At 39.3% G+C, this 14,488-nt stretch overlaps 1 protein-coding gene across 1 annotated transcript in view; it reads right to left on the bottom strand.

The window, feature by feature from the left end:
* The window catches only part of LOC124622584 (neuropeptides capa receptor-like), a 1,063,621-nt gene that overhangs the window by 50,895 nt on the left and 998,238 nt on the right, over positions 1 to 14,488 (bottom strand). Inside the window, exon 6 of the mRNA XM_047148332.1 lies at positions 407 to 689. Within this exon, the coding sequence (XP_047004288.1) occupies positions 407 to 689 (283 nt within the window). The remainder of the gene's footprint in view (positions 1 to 406; positions 690 to 14,488) is intronic.

The following is a 14,488-nucleotide window of genomic DNA, read 5'->3' as shown; positions in this document are numbered from 1 at the left end:
TAGAATTTCTGTTTTAATAACGAACTATGCCTTCAATTTTTCAGCTGACAATGACACCACCATCTTTTAATGTAACCTGCATTTCAGGTTGTGCTAAAGATCATTATATCATCACCAGTTTCACAACGAAAAGTAAAGTAGTGAAAATATTCAGTGTTTTCCCATATATTTATTTGTACCCGTATTCCAGCACATACCACAATATCTGTACGTCACGAGCCACTGCAAAAGTCCCGAATGGGTGCGCTCAGCCTGCCCGAAAATTAACCCTAAAGTTACTGGTTGGACAATAACACAAAGTGTTTCTCAAAGATGAAAATATAGCATGAAAAAGAGTGCATTGAAAGATTCTACGTGTCTTCCTGTTCTCAGAGAACTGAAACCCGGCAGATGTGCTCGTGCTTACCCGACTACCGTGTTCTCGCGGAAGCTGGACTGTTCGCCTCGGCCACCTGGACGGGACTTCTGGCGCCCGCACAGGGTCTGCAGGAAGGCGTTGCGGTACTTGGCGGACATGACGTTGTACAGGATGGGGTTAATGGTGGCCGAGAAGTAGTAGAAGCAGCCCGTCACGTAGTACATCACCTCGTTGATCTCCTCAAAGTTGGGTGCATCTCGCCCGTAGATGTACATCAGCCTCTGCATGTGGAAGGGCGCCCAGCTGATGAAGAACGCCAGCACCACCGCCGCTGTGAGAGAAAAGTAGTCACTTGTGAACATGGCGAGCGCAGACAGCAGTTTAGCGCAAAATTCAAGTGCCAAGCTCCAGTTTCAATAGAGGAACATTTCAAGGAATATTAGGTGTTAGTGTACCTTAGAGGACGAAGTCGTTTCCGACACAACAGAAGCTTCGATTTGGAGATGGATGAAGAAGGTTATTGAGCCGTGGTGAGCTGGCACCAGTGTTGTTTTGTTTATGTTTCGTTGAGATCGATGGTGGTTGAGCTAAGCTACCTTTGCTTTTCGCGTGTCTTATCTTCCGAATTGCCGGGCGAAGCGAGTTGGTTGTTAGCCTTCGCCGGCTAACCCTCGAGATTTCGTGACATTCGCTGGGAGACGAGTGTCAACGGCTGCCGAACGAGCGTGATGACCGTTATACGTTGTGGTGTGAAGTTGGTCGCGCGTTTTGATGACATGGGCAGCTTGGAGAACGATAGTTGAAGTGCAGCGGTGAAGCAGCTCCTTCGTATTGTGTACGTGATATGAGTAAGTGGTAGTAATTGTGTTTTGTTGACCGACGCACTCAGAGGCATTTCAATTTTATTATTATGGTGAGACTCTCATAGTCGAACTTTAAGATGGTGTGGAAGAATTCAGTTGGCCTAGTTAAATGGTGGCCGTTATTTGAAAGCTTTCTCGGTAGTTTTACTAGTGCTCTGTGTTTCTTGTAACCACATGATTTTATGTTTGTATATTCAAAGCCTGCATTTGTCCATTTGTAAAATGCTTAAGGTCAAAGTTGTGAATTTTTCAGTAGTGTAACGTGTTTCTTTAGACGCTTACTCATATATCGAGTCAAAGGTTCTGCCGAGTGTTTCTATATTTCAGAGTTATTGCAATGTCTTTGTGATTCGTGCAAAAACTTTTGATTGTGTCTCGGCCTTGGCGGGGAGTAAAATGTTATCCGAGGTCTAGGCCTAGCAGTGTTTAAGAACCTGGCCACTACTGGGAGTTGTTCACATACCGCCTTGCAAAGTTTAGTATTTATCTTCCTTCCGCCAAGGCGGGTTAAGCTGGTAGATATATAAATATATATTGTATGTAACCAGTCCTTAGACGAACCTGTTTCCTTCAATATTAGCGACTGGCAACTGGCTAAACCTTAAACTGTATAGCATCTGCTGAGTTCCTTGCGCAGCTCTTTCTAGTAGTCTTTTATTAACACGGCTGAGCACCTGAACACTCATTTTTAAAGATCAAGTTTTCTGCTATTTTTATGTTAGTGGTTGTATCATGTTATGTAATTGGTCATTATATGTATTTTGAGGGAAATCCTAATTTATGAAGTTTGTCAGTAATTCTGTTTTCTTAATAAGGAAAAATTAGTTGGCAGTTGACCTTTAGCAAGTGCTTCTTAAACGGATTGAAATAGTAAGTTTATAATGGTATTTTAATGAAGAATGTTTTAAGTGTGGCCATCTTGATGTAATAACCGGTTTTAAGGAGTTTGGTGAAGTCGCTATGCTTAATGTTTCTATAAATGCCTGGCACATTAAGGAACTGTTTATTTGAATACTGAGTACTTTGGGTTTCTAACTGTATTTGCAAAACGTTATCTAGTGGCTCGTCCACAATTTGTAATTGTCAGACTCCTTAAAAGGCGTAATGTCAATAAACTGTATTAATAATAAATTGTGGCTGCCAACCATGATTCCATCCCACTTCCTCTTTTATGGTATCTAAGACACAGTGGGTAGGTGTGGTACGAATAAAGGAATCGCGTACCACATATAATCGGCCATTATCTTTCCAAAGAAACTCTGCTAGCAGCTGTCTTATGCTTGGTAACACTTTGAATTTCAGTAGATTATGTCAGACACCACCGTTTCATTGACTTTTTTGTGTTGCCAGTGTCTTTCGCATGAAACCATGGACGCCATTACAAGACAAAGGCTTTTAATGATACACTGAAATACTTATATGAATGTAGTGCATTTTGGAAGCAACTCATAGCTTCAGAGCAAGATTTTACTAGAATATGAAATGAGATTTTTGTGTTGGCCATGTTTAGGAGATCATTTCCATTGAAAGCAAGTACATCTAAGTTATTGTAACTTAAAAATATGAGTTTACACTATTGATTTTATGAGTAAATCGTAAACGAAACAACAGGGACAGTACGCAGTTGTCATACATAATTCCTTAAATACTGATTTAATACATTATGATTTCATGGATGTTTAAATATGTGAGACTTTATCTACTTAAAATGAGAATTTTCCTTCGAATATACCACATTGAATGATGGGTGAATATAGGTCCCAGTGATTCCAAAGTGAAGAGTATCCTTAGAAGAACTGATTATTTACCTTTTACCAGTTTTATTTCATGTTATAGTGATAAATATTTATTATGAGATTAATTTTTAAATCATATTTTTTCTCATATTGTAGGGATTCGAGTGGTAAGGAAAACAAGTAATTTGAATGTGACTGGACAGACGGTGATTCAAGCTGCCATCGTTAGGAGTGGTTCAAACATACGAGGAGACAGTAGCTGGAAACCATTATTATTAAGTAATGAAGTAAAAGGCAGAAGGAATCGTGAATGCATCTGTGATCTCGGGTTGCCGGCAGGGTAGCACACTGTGTTCGGTCAGAGGGTTAGCTGCCCTCTGTAATACAAAAACTGAGTGAATGGATCAACAATGATCTTCAACAGGTGTCTTGGAACGTCCACCCGGAACAAATGCAACGAATAATAAGAAAGAAAATAATGTAAAAAATGTAGGTAGGTCTCTGATTAGTAATTAAAATGTCCTCGGTCCCTTGATCGAAACCCGCCATTGCTTAAATTTTGATTAATAATCACCTTTGGTGGCTGAAGACTTCCTGCATAAGAAGTCACCCTAATTCTGCCAACTGCTTTGTCAAACAGGGCGGAAGAGAGGACAGAGTTCTGGTAATTCTCTTGACCTTGGGATGGGAAACTGCACCTAAAGGCGGAAGAATAGACAATGATAAACAACCTGGAAATGCGAAGAAACCGTGGGTAACAGGAGAAATACTCCAGCTGATCGATGAAATAAATAAGAAGTTCAGGGAAGCTAAGATGAAATGACTGCAAGAAAAATGTGATGAAATCGAAAAAGAAACGACTGTCGGCAGGACTGACTCAGCATACAGGAAAGAGAAAACAACCTTCCGCGCCATTAAAAGCAAGTGTGGTAAGATTAAGAGTGAAACGGGAACTTCACTGGTAAATGCAGAGGAGAGAGCGGATAAGTGGAAAGAGTACAGTGAAGGCCTCTATGAGGGGAAGATTTGTCTGATGCGATAGAAGAGGAAACAGGAGACCATTTGGGGGAGAAAGGGTATTCAGTATTATAATCAGGCAGTATTAGTCAGGCAGTAGTAGCCGACCGAGATAGACGCAGCAACAGGGAAGTAACCGCTTTTGTGACATTTATGAGTTCCTAACCACAAGAGAATTTTGTGACGTATTACAAGTTCCTAATCAGGGGCAAATTATTTAGTTTCACATGAGTGCTTCGGTAGTTGGGTTATGGAATATCTGCGTATTACTAAACACAGTTCGTGCGTTTTTGTCAGGGTCTACAGTAGAATTGCGCAGCACGTGCCGATAGTCCGTTTATCTGCATAGTTTAGTTTTCCACGGTCTTTAGGATGGACAGGGACTGTAGCTGCTGTGTGCGAATTCGAGCCGAGTTGGTGACCCTTCGTTCTCAGCTTCAGGCTGTGATGGCTTCGGTTACACAGCTTGAGGCTGCAGTGGTTGGGCACCACTGCTGTGGGCCGCCCATGGGGATCCAACAGACGTCCACCACGTCAGAGTCCTCCCGCATGCCGTGAAGAGCACAGGGTGCAGCCAACTGCAGGTGGTTGCTGACGTCGGTACCAGTGATGTGAGTCAATTCGGATCAGAAGAGATTCTCTCTAGTTTCGAGCGGCTAATGGAAGTGGTAAAGGCTGCTAGTCTTGCTTGCAAGATGAAAGCAGAGCAGACCATTTGCAGCATGGTCGACAGGGTCGTTTGCGGACCTCTGGTATAGAGCCGAGTGGAGGGTCTGAATCAGAGGCTCAGATGATTGTGCGACCGTATAGGCTGTAGATTCCATGATTTGCCCCCAAGTGTGATTGGGTTTCGGGTTCTGCTGAATGGATCAGGTGTCCACTACACGCAGGAGGCGGCTACACGGGTAGCAGGGGCTGTGTGGCATGGACTGTGCGGTTTTTTAGGTTGGAAGGCCTCGGGAAAACACAAGAAGGGCTTCAGTCTCAAAGAGTGAAGGCTGATCACAGGAAGAACGCAGATACAGGAACCGTTGGTATAACAGTTGTAAATTGTCGTAGCTGTGTTGGGGAAGTACCAGAGCTCCAAGCGCTAATAGAAAGCACTGATGCTCAAATGGTCATAGGCACTGAAAGCTGGATGAAGCTGGATATAAGCTCAGCCGAGGTTTTATCCAAGAACCTAACGGTGTTCCGAAAGGATAGGCTAAACGCGGTTGGCTGTGGCGTGTTTGTTGCTGTAGAAAGTAGTTTAACTTGTAGCGAAATTGAAGCAATTACTTCCTGTGAGTTACTATGGGCAGAGGTCATTGCTGGCAACAGGAATAAAATAATAATTGGATCCTATTACCGACCTCCCAGTTCAGATGATACAATTGCTGAAAGGTTCAAAGAAACCTTGACTTTGATTTCAAACACGTACCCGACTAATACGATAATAGTTGGTGGTGACTTTCATATACCCTCGATATGTTGGCGAAATATCATCCGAAATTGTGCTAAACACATTCTCTGAATGAGATTTTCACTCTGCAGTGGAGTGTGCACTGATGCGAAACTTCGTGGCAGATTAAAAATGTGTGTCGGACCGAGACTCGAACTCGGGACCTTTGGTTTTCGGGGGCAAGTGTTCTCTGGCTATGCCATGTCTCCAGAATATCCCGTCTTTCAGGAGCGCTAGTTCTGCAAGGTTCGCAGGAGAGCTTCTGTAAAGTTTGGAAGGTAGGAGACGAGGTACTGGCAGAAGTACAGCTGTGACGATGGGGCATGAGTCGTGCCTTGGTAGAGCACTTGCCCGCGAAAGGCAAAGGTTCCTAGTTCGAGTCCATGTCTGCTACACAGTTTTAATCTGCCAGGAAGTTTCACATTCTCTGAAAATTTTTTCGGGCAGTTAGTTCATGAGCCCACGCGAATAGTAAACGGTTGTGAAAACAGACTTGACATCTTAACAACAAATAATCCTGAGCTAATAACGAGCATCTAAACCGATTCAGGCATTAGTGAAGACAGGGTGTTCTTAGCGAGACTGAATATTGTAATCCCCAGATCCCCGAAAAATAAGCAAAAAATATACCTATTCAAAAAAGCAGGTAAATTCACATTATGCTTTCCTGACAGACAACCTCTACTCATTCCAAATTAATAATATAAGTGTAGACAAGATGTGTCTTAGATTCAAAGAAATAGTATAGGCAGCAATTGAGAGATTCATCTCAAATAAACTAACAAACAACAGAGCTGATCCTCCTTGGTACACAAAAAGGGTTAGAACACTGTAGCAGAAACCACGAAAGAAACATGTCAAATGTAAACAGACGCAAAATCCCGAAGACAGGCGATCTTATAGAGAAGCTCGAGATTTAGTTCGGATATCAATGCGAGATGCCTGTAACAGTTTCCACAACGAAACTTTGTCTCGAAACTTGCCAAACAATCCAAAGAGATTCTAGTCGTATGTGTACATTAGTGGCAAGAAACAATCAATGCCTTCTCTGCGTGATAGCAATGGAGATACCATTGAAGACAGTGCTGCCAAAGCAAAGTTACTACACACAGCCTTCTGAAATGCCTTCACAAAAGAAGACGAAGTAAATATTCCAGAATTCGAATCGAGAACAGCTGCCAACATGAGTAACGTAGAAGTAAATATCCTCGAATTAGTGAAACAACTTAAATCACGTAATATTAGCAAGTCTTCTGGTCCAGACGGTATACCAATTAGGTTCCTTTCGGGGTATGCAGATGCATGAATTCCATACTTAACAATCATGTACAACGGTACGGTCCACGGAAGATCCGTACCCAAAGACTGAAAGCTGCTCAGGTCACACCAATATTGAAGAAAGGTAGTAATCCACTAAATAACAGGCCCATATCGTTAACGTCGATAAGCAGCAGGATTTTGGAACATATATTGTGTTCGAACATTATGAATTACCGCGAAGAAAACGGTCTACTGACACACAGTCAGCATGGGTTTAGAAAACGTCGTTCCTGTGAAACACAACTAGCTCTTTATTCATATGACGTGTTGAGTGCTACTGACAAGGGATTTCCGATGGATTCCGTATTTCTGGATTTCTGGAAGGCTTTTGACACTGTACCACACAACCGGCTCGTAGTGAAATTGCGTGCTTATGGAATATCGTCTCAATTATGTGACTGGATTTGTGATTTCTTGTCACAGAGGTCTTGACGGAAAGTCATCGGTTAAAACAGAAGTGATTTCTAACGTTTACCAAGGTAGTGTTATATGCCCTTTGCTGTTCCTTATCTATGTAAACGATTTCAGAGACAATATGAGCAGCCGTCTTCGGTTGTTTACAGACGACGCTGCCGTTTATCGACTAATAAAGTCACCAGAAGATCAAAACAAACAGCAAAACTATTTAGAAAAGATATGTGAATGGTGCACAAAGTGGCATTTGACCCTAAATAATGAAAAGTGTGATGTCATCCACATGAGTGCTAAAAGAACCTCGTTGAACTTCGGTTACACGACAAATCAGTCTAATCTAAAAGCTGTAATGTTAACTAAATAGCTAGGTATTACAATTACGAACAACTTAAATTGGAAGGTACACATAGAAAATGTTGTGGGGAAGGCTAACCAAAGACTGCGTTTTATTGGCAAGACCCTTAGGAAATGTAACACACCTACTAAGGATACTGCCCACACTACGCTTGTCCGTCCTCTTTTAGAATACTGCTGCGCGGTGTGGGATCCTTAGCATATAGGACTGACGGAGTACATCGAAAACGTTCAAAGAAAGGTAGCACATTTTGTACTATCGCGAAATGTAGGAGAGAGTGTCACAGATATGATACATGATTTGAGCTGGACATGATTAAAAGAAAGGCGTTTTTCGTTGCGACGGAATCTTCTCACGACATTCCAATCACTAAGTTTCTCCTCCGAATGTGAAAATATTTTGTTGAACCGACCTACATGTGGAGGAACGATCACCACGATAAAATAATGGAAAGAGCTCGTACGGAATGTTATAGGGGTTCATTCTTTACACGCGCTATACGTGATTGGAATAATAGAGAATTGTGTAGGTGGTTCGATGAACACTCTACCAGGCACTTAAATGTGATTTGCAGAAGGGGTTGATAACATTCCAGCAAAATTTCTAAACTCATTGGGGGAAGTGACAACAGAACGATTGTTGTGCAGAATGTATGAGTTGGTTACATACCATCAGATTTTCGGAAAAATATCATCCAAAAAATTTCCCAAGACTGCAAGAGTTGACAACGGCAGAATTATCGCGCAATGAGCTTAACAGCTCATGCATCGAAGATAACTACAAGAACAATATACAGGAGAATAAAAATAAAATTGAGGATGTGTTAGATGAGACTCAGCATGGTTTTATGAAAGGTAAAGGAACCTGAGAGGGGATTCTGATGCTGCTGTTGGTTATGGAAGCAATACTAAAGAAAAATCAAACACCTTCATAGCATTTGTCGACCTGGACAATGCATTCCACAATGTAAAACAGTGCAAGATGTTCGAATTTCTGAGAAAAACAGGGAAGCAATAGGGAGAGACGGGTCATATACAATATGTACAAGAGCCAAGATCGAATAATAAGAATGGACGACCAAGAACGAAGCCCTTGGATTAAAAAGGGCGTCAGGCAGGGATGTAATTTTGTAGTCCCTATTGTTCAAACTGTACATCAACGAAGCAATGATCCAAATAAATGAAAGTTTCAGGAGTGGAATTAAAATTCAAGGTGAAAGGATATCAGTCACACGATTCGCTGATGACATTGTTATCCTGAATGTAAGTGATGAATTACATGACCTACTGAAAGGAATGAACAATCTAATGAGTACAGAATATGGATTGTGAGAAATCGAAGAAAGACGAAGATAATGAACAGCAGCCAACATGAGAACAGCGAGAAACTTAACATCAAGACTGATTGTTAAGACATTAATGAATTTTGCTACCTCGCCAGCAAAATAACCAATGACGGACATGGCAGGGAAGACATTAAAAGCAGACTGGCATTGGCAAAAATAGCATTCTAGGCCAAGAGAAGCCTACTAGTCTCAAGAATAGGCCTTAATTTGAGGAAAAAATTTCTGAGATTGTAGAATTGTTTGGTAGTGAAACGTGGACTTTGGGAAAACCGGGGCAGAAGAGAATCGAAGCATTGGTGATGTGGCGATACAGACGAATTTTTAAAATTGGGTAGACTGGTAAGATAACAACGAGAAGAGTCAGCGCAGAACTGGAGAGGAATGGAATATGTGAAAAATACTGACAAGGAGAAGGGACAGGATGGTAGGGCTGCTGTTAAGATACCAGGGTATAGACCTAGAGGGAACTTCAGGGTGCAAAAACTGTAGAGGAAGACAGATACTGGAATACATCCAACAAATAATTGAGGTCGTAGGTTGCAAATGCTACTCTGAGATGAAGGGGTCCACACAGGAGAGGAATTCGTGTCGGATCGCATCAAATCAGTCAGAAGACTGATGACCCAAGGAAGAAAAAAAGAAAAAGGTATTGTGACTAGGAAAGAGCTGTTTGTTGCACTGAAATGTCTCAGGTGGCCAGATTATTGGCACTGAATAATGAGGACTTAGGGTACCTTAAAGAAAGGCTCGTATTTTAAGAGTGGAAGTAGTTTAGGAGAGTGCAGAAGTAAAGAAATAGGTCCTTCAGAAAATTTTCAAGACATATACCTTGATGAAAAATTTGTATAACATCATCCACTTATGAAAACTATTGACGATACAGTCGCTATTAATGACATGTTTTGTACTATTTTGTATATAAATTGGACAGAAACGATGTACCCAGTTCCTTATAGTTTCAAACGTTTGATACAATTCACATGAAAACAACAAAATATGAATTGCCTTGATCTCATTTGTAATCAACAAACAGATAATGATGATGTTTCTGACGATGTTGCACCTAGCTTAAGAACACTAAATAGTTTCGTGTATGGAAGTTATCTCCGAGTAAGTACAGTAGGGGCACAGGAGGATGAGGAAATAAGTAGACTGGGCACGATTTTTTTGTTCCTGAGATTTCAGATTTATGTGGAGGTGGAACCAATGAGGGAGAATTTTTTAACTGGTTTTGATAATGAGTAGTGGGTTAGCATATTGGAAACTAGATGTAAAGGGAGGATAGGGTACGATTGGCTATGTTTGGCAGGATGTAATGAGAACGTAGTTCTGGGTCAGGAAGGGTAGCTTGTTAAGGAATTCTTGTGGCGAGATGAGGTTTGTTCCTTCGTGTTTATGTAACAGGCATCATTTATCAAGCCCTTCTGTGAATTTCAGAGGAGGAGAATATACACAAGCTGCTGTGGACAGCGTCTTGGAGAATGCCATTGCTACTGAGGGCGAGTCAGCACATTTATGTAGAAATAAACGCTTGGCGAGCAGATGGAGTTTGTTACAGAAGGGCTATTAAAGATATAATGGAAAATGGAACGATGTAATCCGGTTGACGGGTTTGTCCATTTTGGTATTATTCAAGAGGGTCACGAAGTAGGATTCTCGTCGGGGATTAGTATAATATTGCGTATTAGTGACATGAATGGAACGGTCTTTGCGGTGAAGTGGACATCAGGGTGTCGGAAGAGACAATGAATATTGATTACATTTTAATTCGATTGATTATAACGTATCAGACGATCCATCACGAAGTAAACGTATGAAGATGGATCTGGAGAAACCCTTAGGAAGATAATACGTATAGAGTGCGTGGGAGCATGTACCTAGAATATATAGAGGATTATGAACAGAGATGATCACCAATCTAACTCGATGGTTGGTGAAAGACGTTGAATGAAGTAAAGATTTTAAGAAGCAAAAGACGAAGGTTTGTCAGGAGGGGAACGATTTGGGAGACATAATTTCATGAGAATGGGATTTTAGCTTGACTAGGTGGTCCAAATGCCTCGTATGGTCAAAGGCTATCTCAGGCTCATAGAGTTTAAGGATAATAGGCCAATGAGGTGAATGTGCAGATAATTTGTCGAGTATTGGTGTGGAAGCTAGACCATATGTTTATACACATGCTGAGCTAGTAATTATTCATGGACTTCACTGCAGGTGGAAGTTACGCTAACGAGCAGGTAAGACATTGATGGGTTTATGGAAAACAGTAGTTCTGAAGACTTCAAGAGCTCACAGAGGAAAGCACTATATGCTATTGTCAAGTATGGCTGGGATGGGGAAGTTTGCTTAAGGCAACAACAAGCAGTGACATCATAACGGGTCATAAGTTCATACATATATTACCTTACGTATCAATATTACATTTTTCAGATCCAAATGTTGGAGATATCTCTTAAAGGCATTATATAATTAAATACAGATCGTTACTACACTAGTGTAACGTCAATCTGTCAAATCTGACGATAAAAATTATAAAAGTTACAAGAGCTGACGAAGAACAACAGCAGCAAACCACAAAACAGACTGCAACATAAAGGTTCTTAATCTACAGCTCGCTGTAATACAATATGGAGTGACAGCGACCACCGATGATACAAAGACATAAGTAACAAACCTGTTTATACGAAAGTACGATTAACCAACTTCATAAATATATAAAAACTATTATGAAACTTTCGCAGATGAATTGAAGATGGAAATTTAGCTGACATTAATGTATCACAATAAAAACATTCAACTACTGTAGTAGCATGAACAGGGATGATCGTCGGTCTAGCTAGATGGGGGTAGAAAATATGGAACGAAGTAATGATTTTAAGAAACATTCATGAAATATTATTATTATTATTACTATGGAAGTAAAATGTTGATATGTTCCTACATAAGACATCCTTCTGTTGTATTTTAGATTTGGTGAACATATGTGAGAGGAGATATTGGATGCTATAGCGCACCATACAGCGATCGAATTTCGAATCATTAGATACAATGATGCTATCTTCAAGGTGTCAAGCACCGTTTGTCTGCAAGTGGTAGGCTGTTGTTGTCCAAAGGTCATTGTGCTGATTTATTTGTACCTTTGATGACATTCTTCTTTCATCCCTCTTTCATTACCGGTCATGTTACTGGAGTGAGAGACGATAGCTTTTCTTTGGCTGAGTACATTTATGAAAACGTAAAAGTACATTTTCAAAAAAAGAATCATGGTCAGGAGGCAGAGATTGGTATTGGAACTTCGATCTGATACAAGGATATAAGGGCAAAGGTATGACTAGTAGCATAAATAGATGTCAGGATCATTTTTAGAGTGACAGAACCTGATGAAGTTTCTTTGGTTTCGGATATGTCAGGTGGGAAAGAGTTTGTAAGGTGTTACTCAGACATAAATAATTCTCGTAAGGACCTCCTGCCTTGGTGAGGATTGTGGAGACAAAGGGTTTCTTATACTCTAGTTTAAGACTCAGATTTGCAATCAGTTTGAGGAAACTGAGGACAAGGGTGAATTTCATCAACTGAAATAGGGTGAGGATACAGAAGGCAACGCAGAGGGGATAGCGTTCTAGTATTTTTTAAATATGAAAAATTTTGTTTGTGCATGATGTTCATTTTTCTTTAATCTTCAACAGCACTAAGTTTCCAAAAATGAATGTGTAGTTGTTGACAAATGTAAAAATTAATGAAGCAACTGTGCGCTCAGGTACCTATTAACGAGAGCTTCACTCTGTCAAAACTACACTTTGGTAGTAGGACATGCTAAAAGTACCGGCAGAATTGGTAGAATTGGTAGGAAAAGAAATATAAATGAATGTGTATGAGAGGTAATGGCAGCCGACGACTTCTCTTTGTCGTTTTGTTAGTTTGGTTGCTTGTTTTGCACATAATTAGAATCGTCCACTTTTCAGAGTTAGTTCGTGGTGTGTTTTGTATCCATACATGATGCAGATTGTATTCTATAAGTAATAAAAATTTGTTGATCATGTAACTTCTGGGCTTTTATGTAACCAAAGCAATTACTTTTCTAAAATAATTATTTTTGTATTTTGTACTCAAACTACCATGCTTCATCATGATCAAAGGCAAGAGTATTCTGTTATTATTGATAAATGCGAAAGTTGTTTATGAATAAACGAAACATATTTGATTCAAGTTCAACGAAGTATTCAGGTGAACTTCCACACAATTTCGCTTTATGGTTCTTATTATTTTACCTTTTTGTTGAGGAAATTTCATTTTTAGTGCTATATGACAAATCTGTATTGTTTCCCTCACTTTTACTATAGTAGTCACTGAGTGGATTGAGTGCACTCACAGATAATTTACGGACATTTTCCTTTCTTTATAAAATTTCTAAAAAAAAAATTATTAATTGAATTTACATAAGAAGGATTTAAATTTTCATGTATTTTTTAGGTAGTCCTAAAATAGGATTACCAAATTTTTATATATTTTTGATCTTAGTCATGGTTGGAGAAAGAGATTAGAGTTGTTAATAATAAAAATTAATTTACTGAGCAAAGACACCCACAAGATGAATAAAATAATTTTAATAACTGAGCCAACAGCCCACAAGATAAATAAATGATTTTAATAATTATTCATTAAACTGTAACAACTGTAAGACATGGCATCAAAATTTTCTAGAACAACTCTTTTGTCATACTGAAATGAGAATTGTTTCTTCACTTGTTTGTTAACCAGATTTATAGCATCCGCATCTCTGGTTATCTGATTGTACTGCTATTTTATATTTTCTTTAACTGTGTTCTCAATTTATTTTATCATAGATTCACCTCTCAGCTTTTGAATATTCTTATAGTTTAAAGTGAAGTCCTTTACCTTAAACTCTGTTTATTTATCATCTTTCCCATGATAATAACTTTTTGGGCCAGTTGAAGCCCAACCTGTAATCCAGTTATGTCTCAATTCATCAGTCCATTCGCCTAATACATAACCTGTTTGCACAGTATTTTTCCCATTGTCAATATATACTACTGAATCATTATCAAAATATATAACGGATTCTCCAATTTTATCTAACACATTATACAATCTAAGCCTCGCATTTGATGTAGTGAATGTTGCTATAAAAATATTTGTGGATGTATTATTTTCCAAATTATAATCCTTGAAATTGTATTTCATTTGAACCATATTGTCATAAATAACTTTATAGGTAAACTATCTAATCGATCATCCAAAAGTATCTCATAAAATTCTTGTACATCTGTCACATATCCAGTTTTACTCATATTTTGCCTGTGTCCAAACTTTCCCCACAATGAATTAAGACATCTTAGCAACAGCTCGTTTTCCAGTACCTTTCTTTTTTTATTCTGTCAGGATCTAACTCAGTATCTAATACGCCTTTAACTGTTTTGATATACTCTTCATCAGATTCGAAATTATGTGAGGTAGTTTCCAGTTTTATTGTTCATAAAATCTTACAATTTTTAAACAAATGTTGCTTTTATCTCTGAAATCCCAAACTTCATTGGGATTTAAAATATTATATCGCATTTCTATAGCAAAATTAACTTCATCTGTGACCCAAGTACCAATAAAACAGTGATTTGCCTTTA

Source organism: Schistocerca americana, chromosome 7 (assembly GCF_021461395.2).
Source record: "Schistocerca americana isolate TAMUIC-IGC-003095 chromosome 7, iqSchAmer2.1, whole genome shotgun sequence".
Lineage (NCBI taxonomy): Eukaryota > Metazoa > Arthropoda > Insecta > Orthoptera > Acrididae > Schistocerca > Schistocerca americana.
Note: the sequence above shows the minus strand (reverse complement) of the source record. Positions and strands in the feature narration are given on the sequence as shown.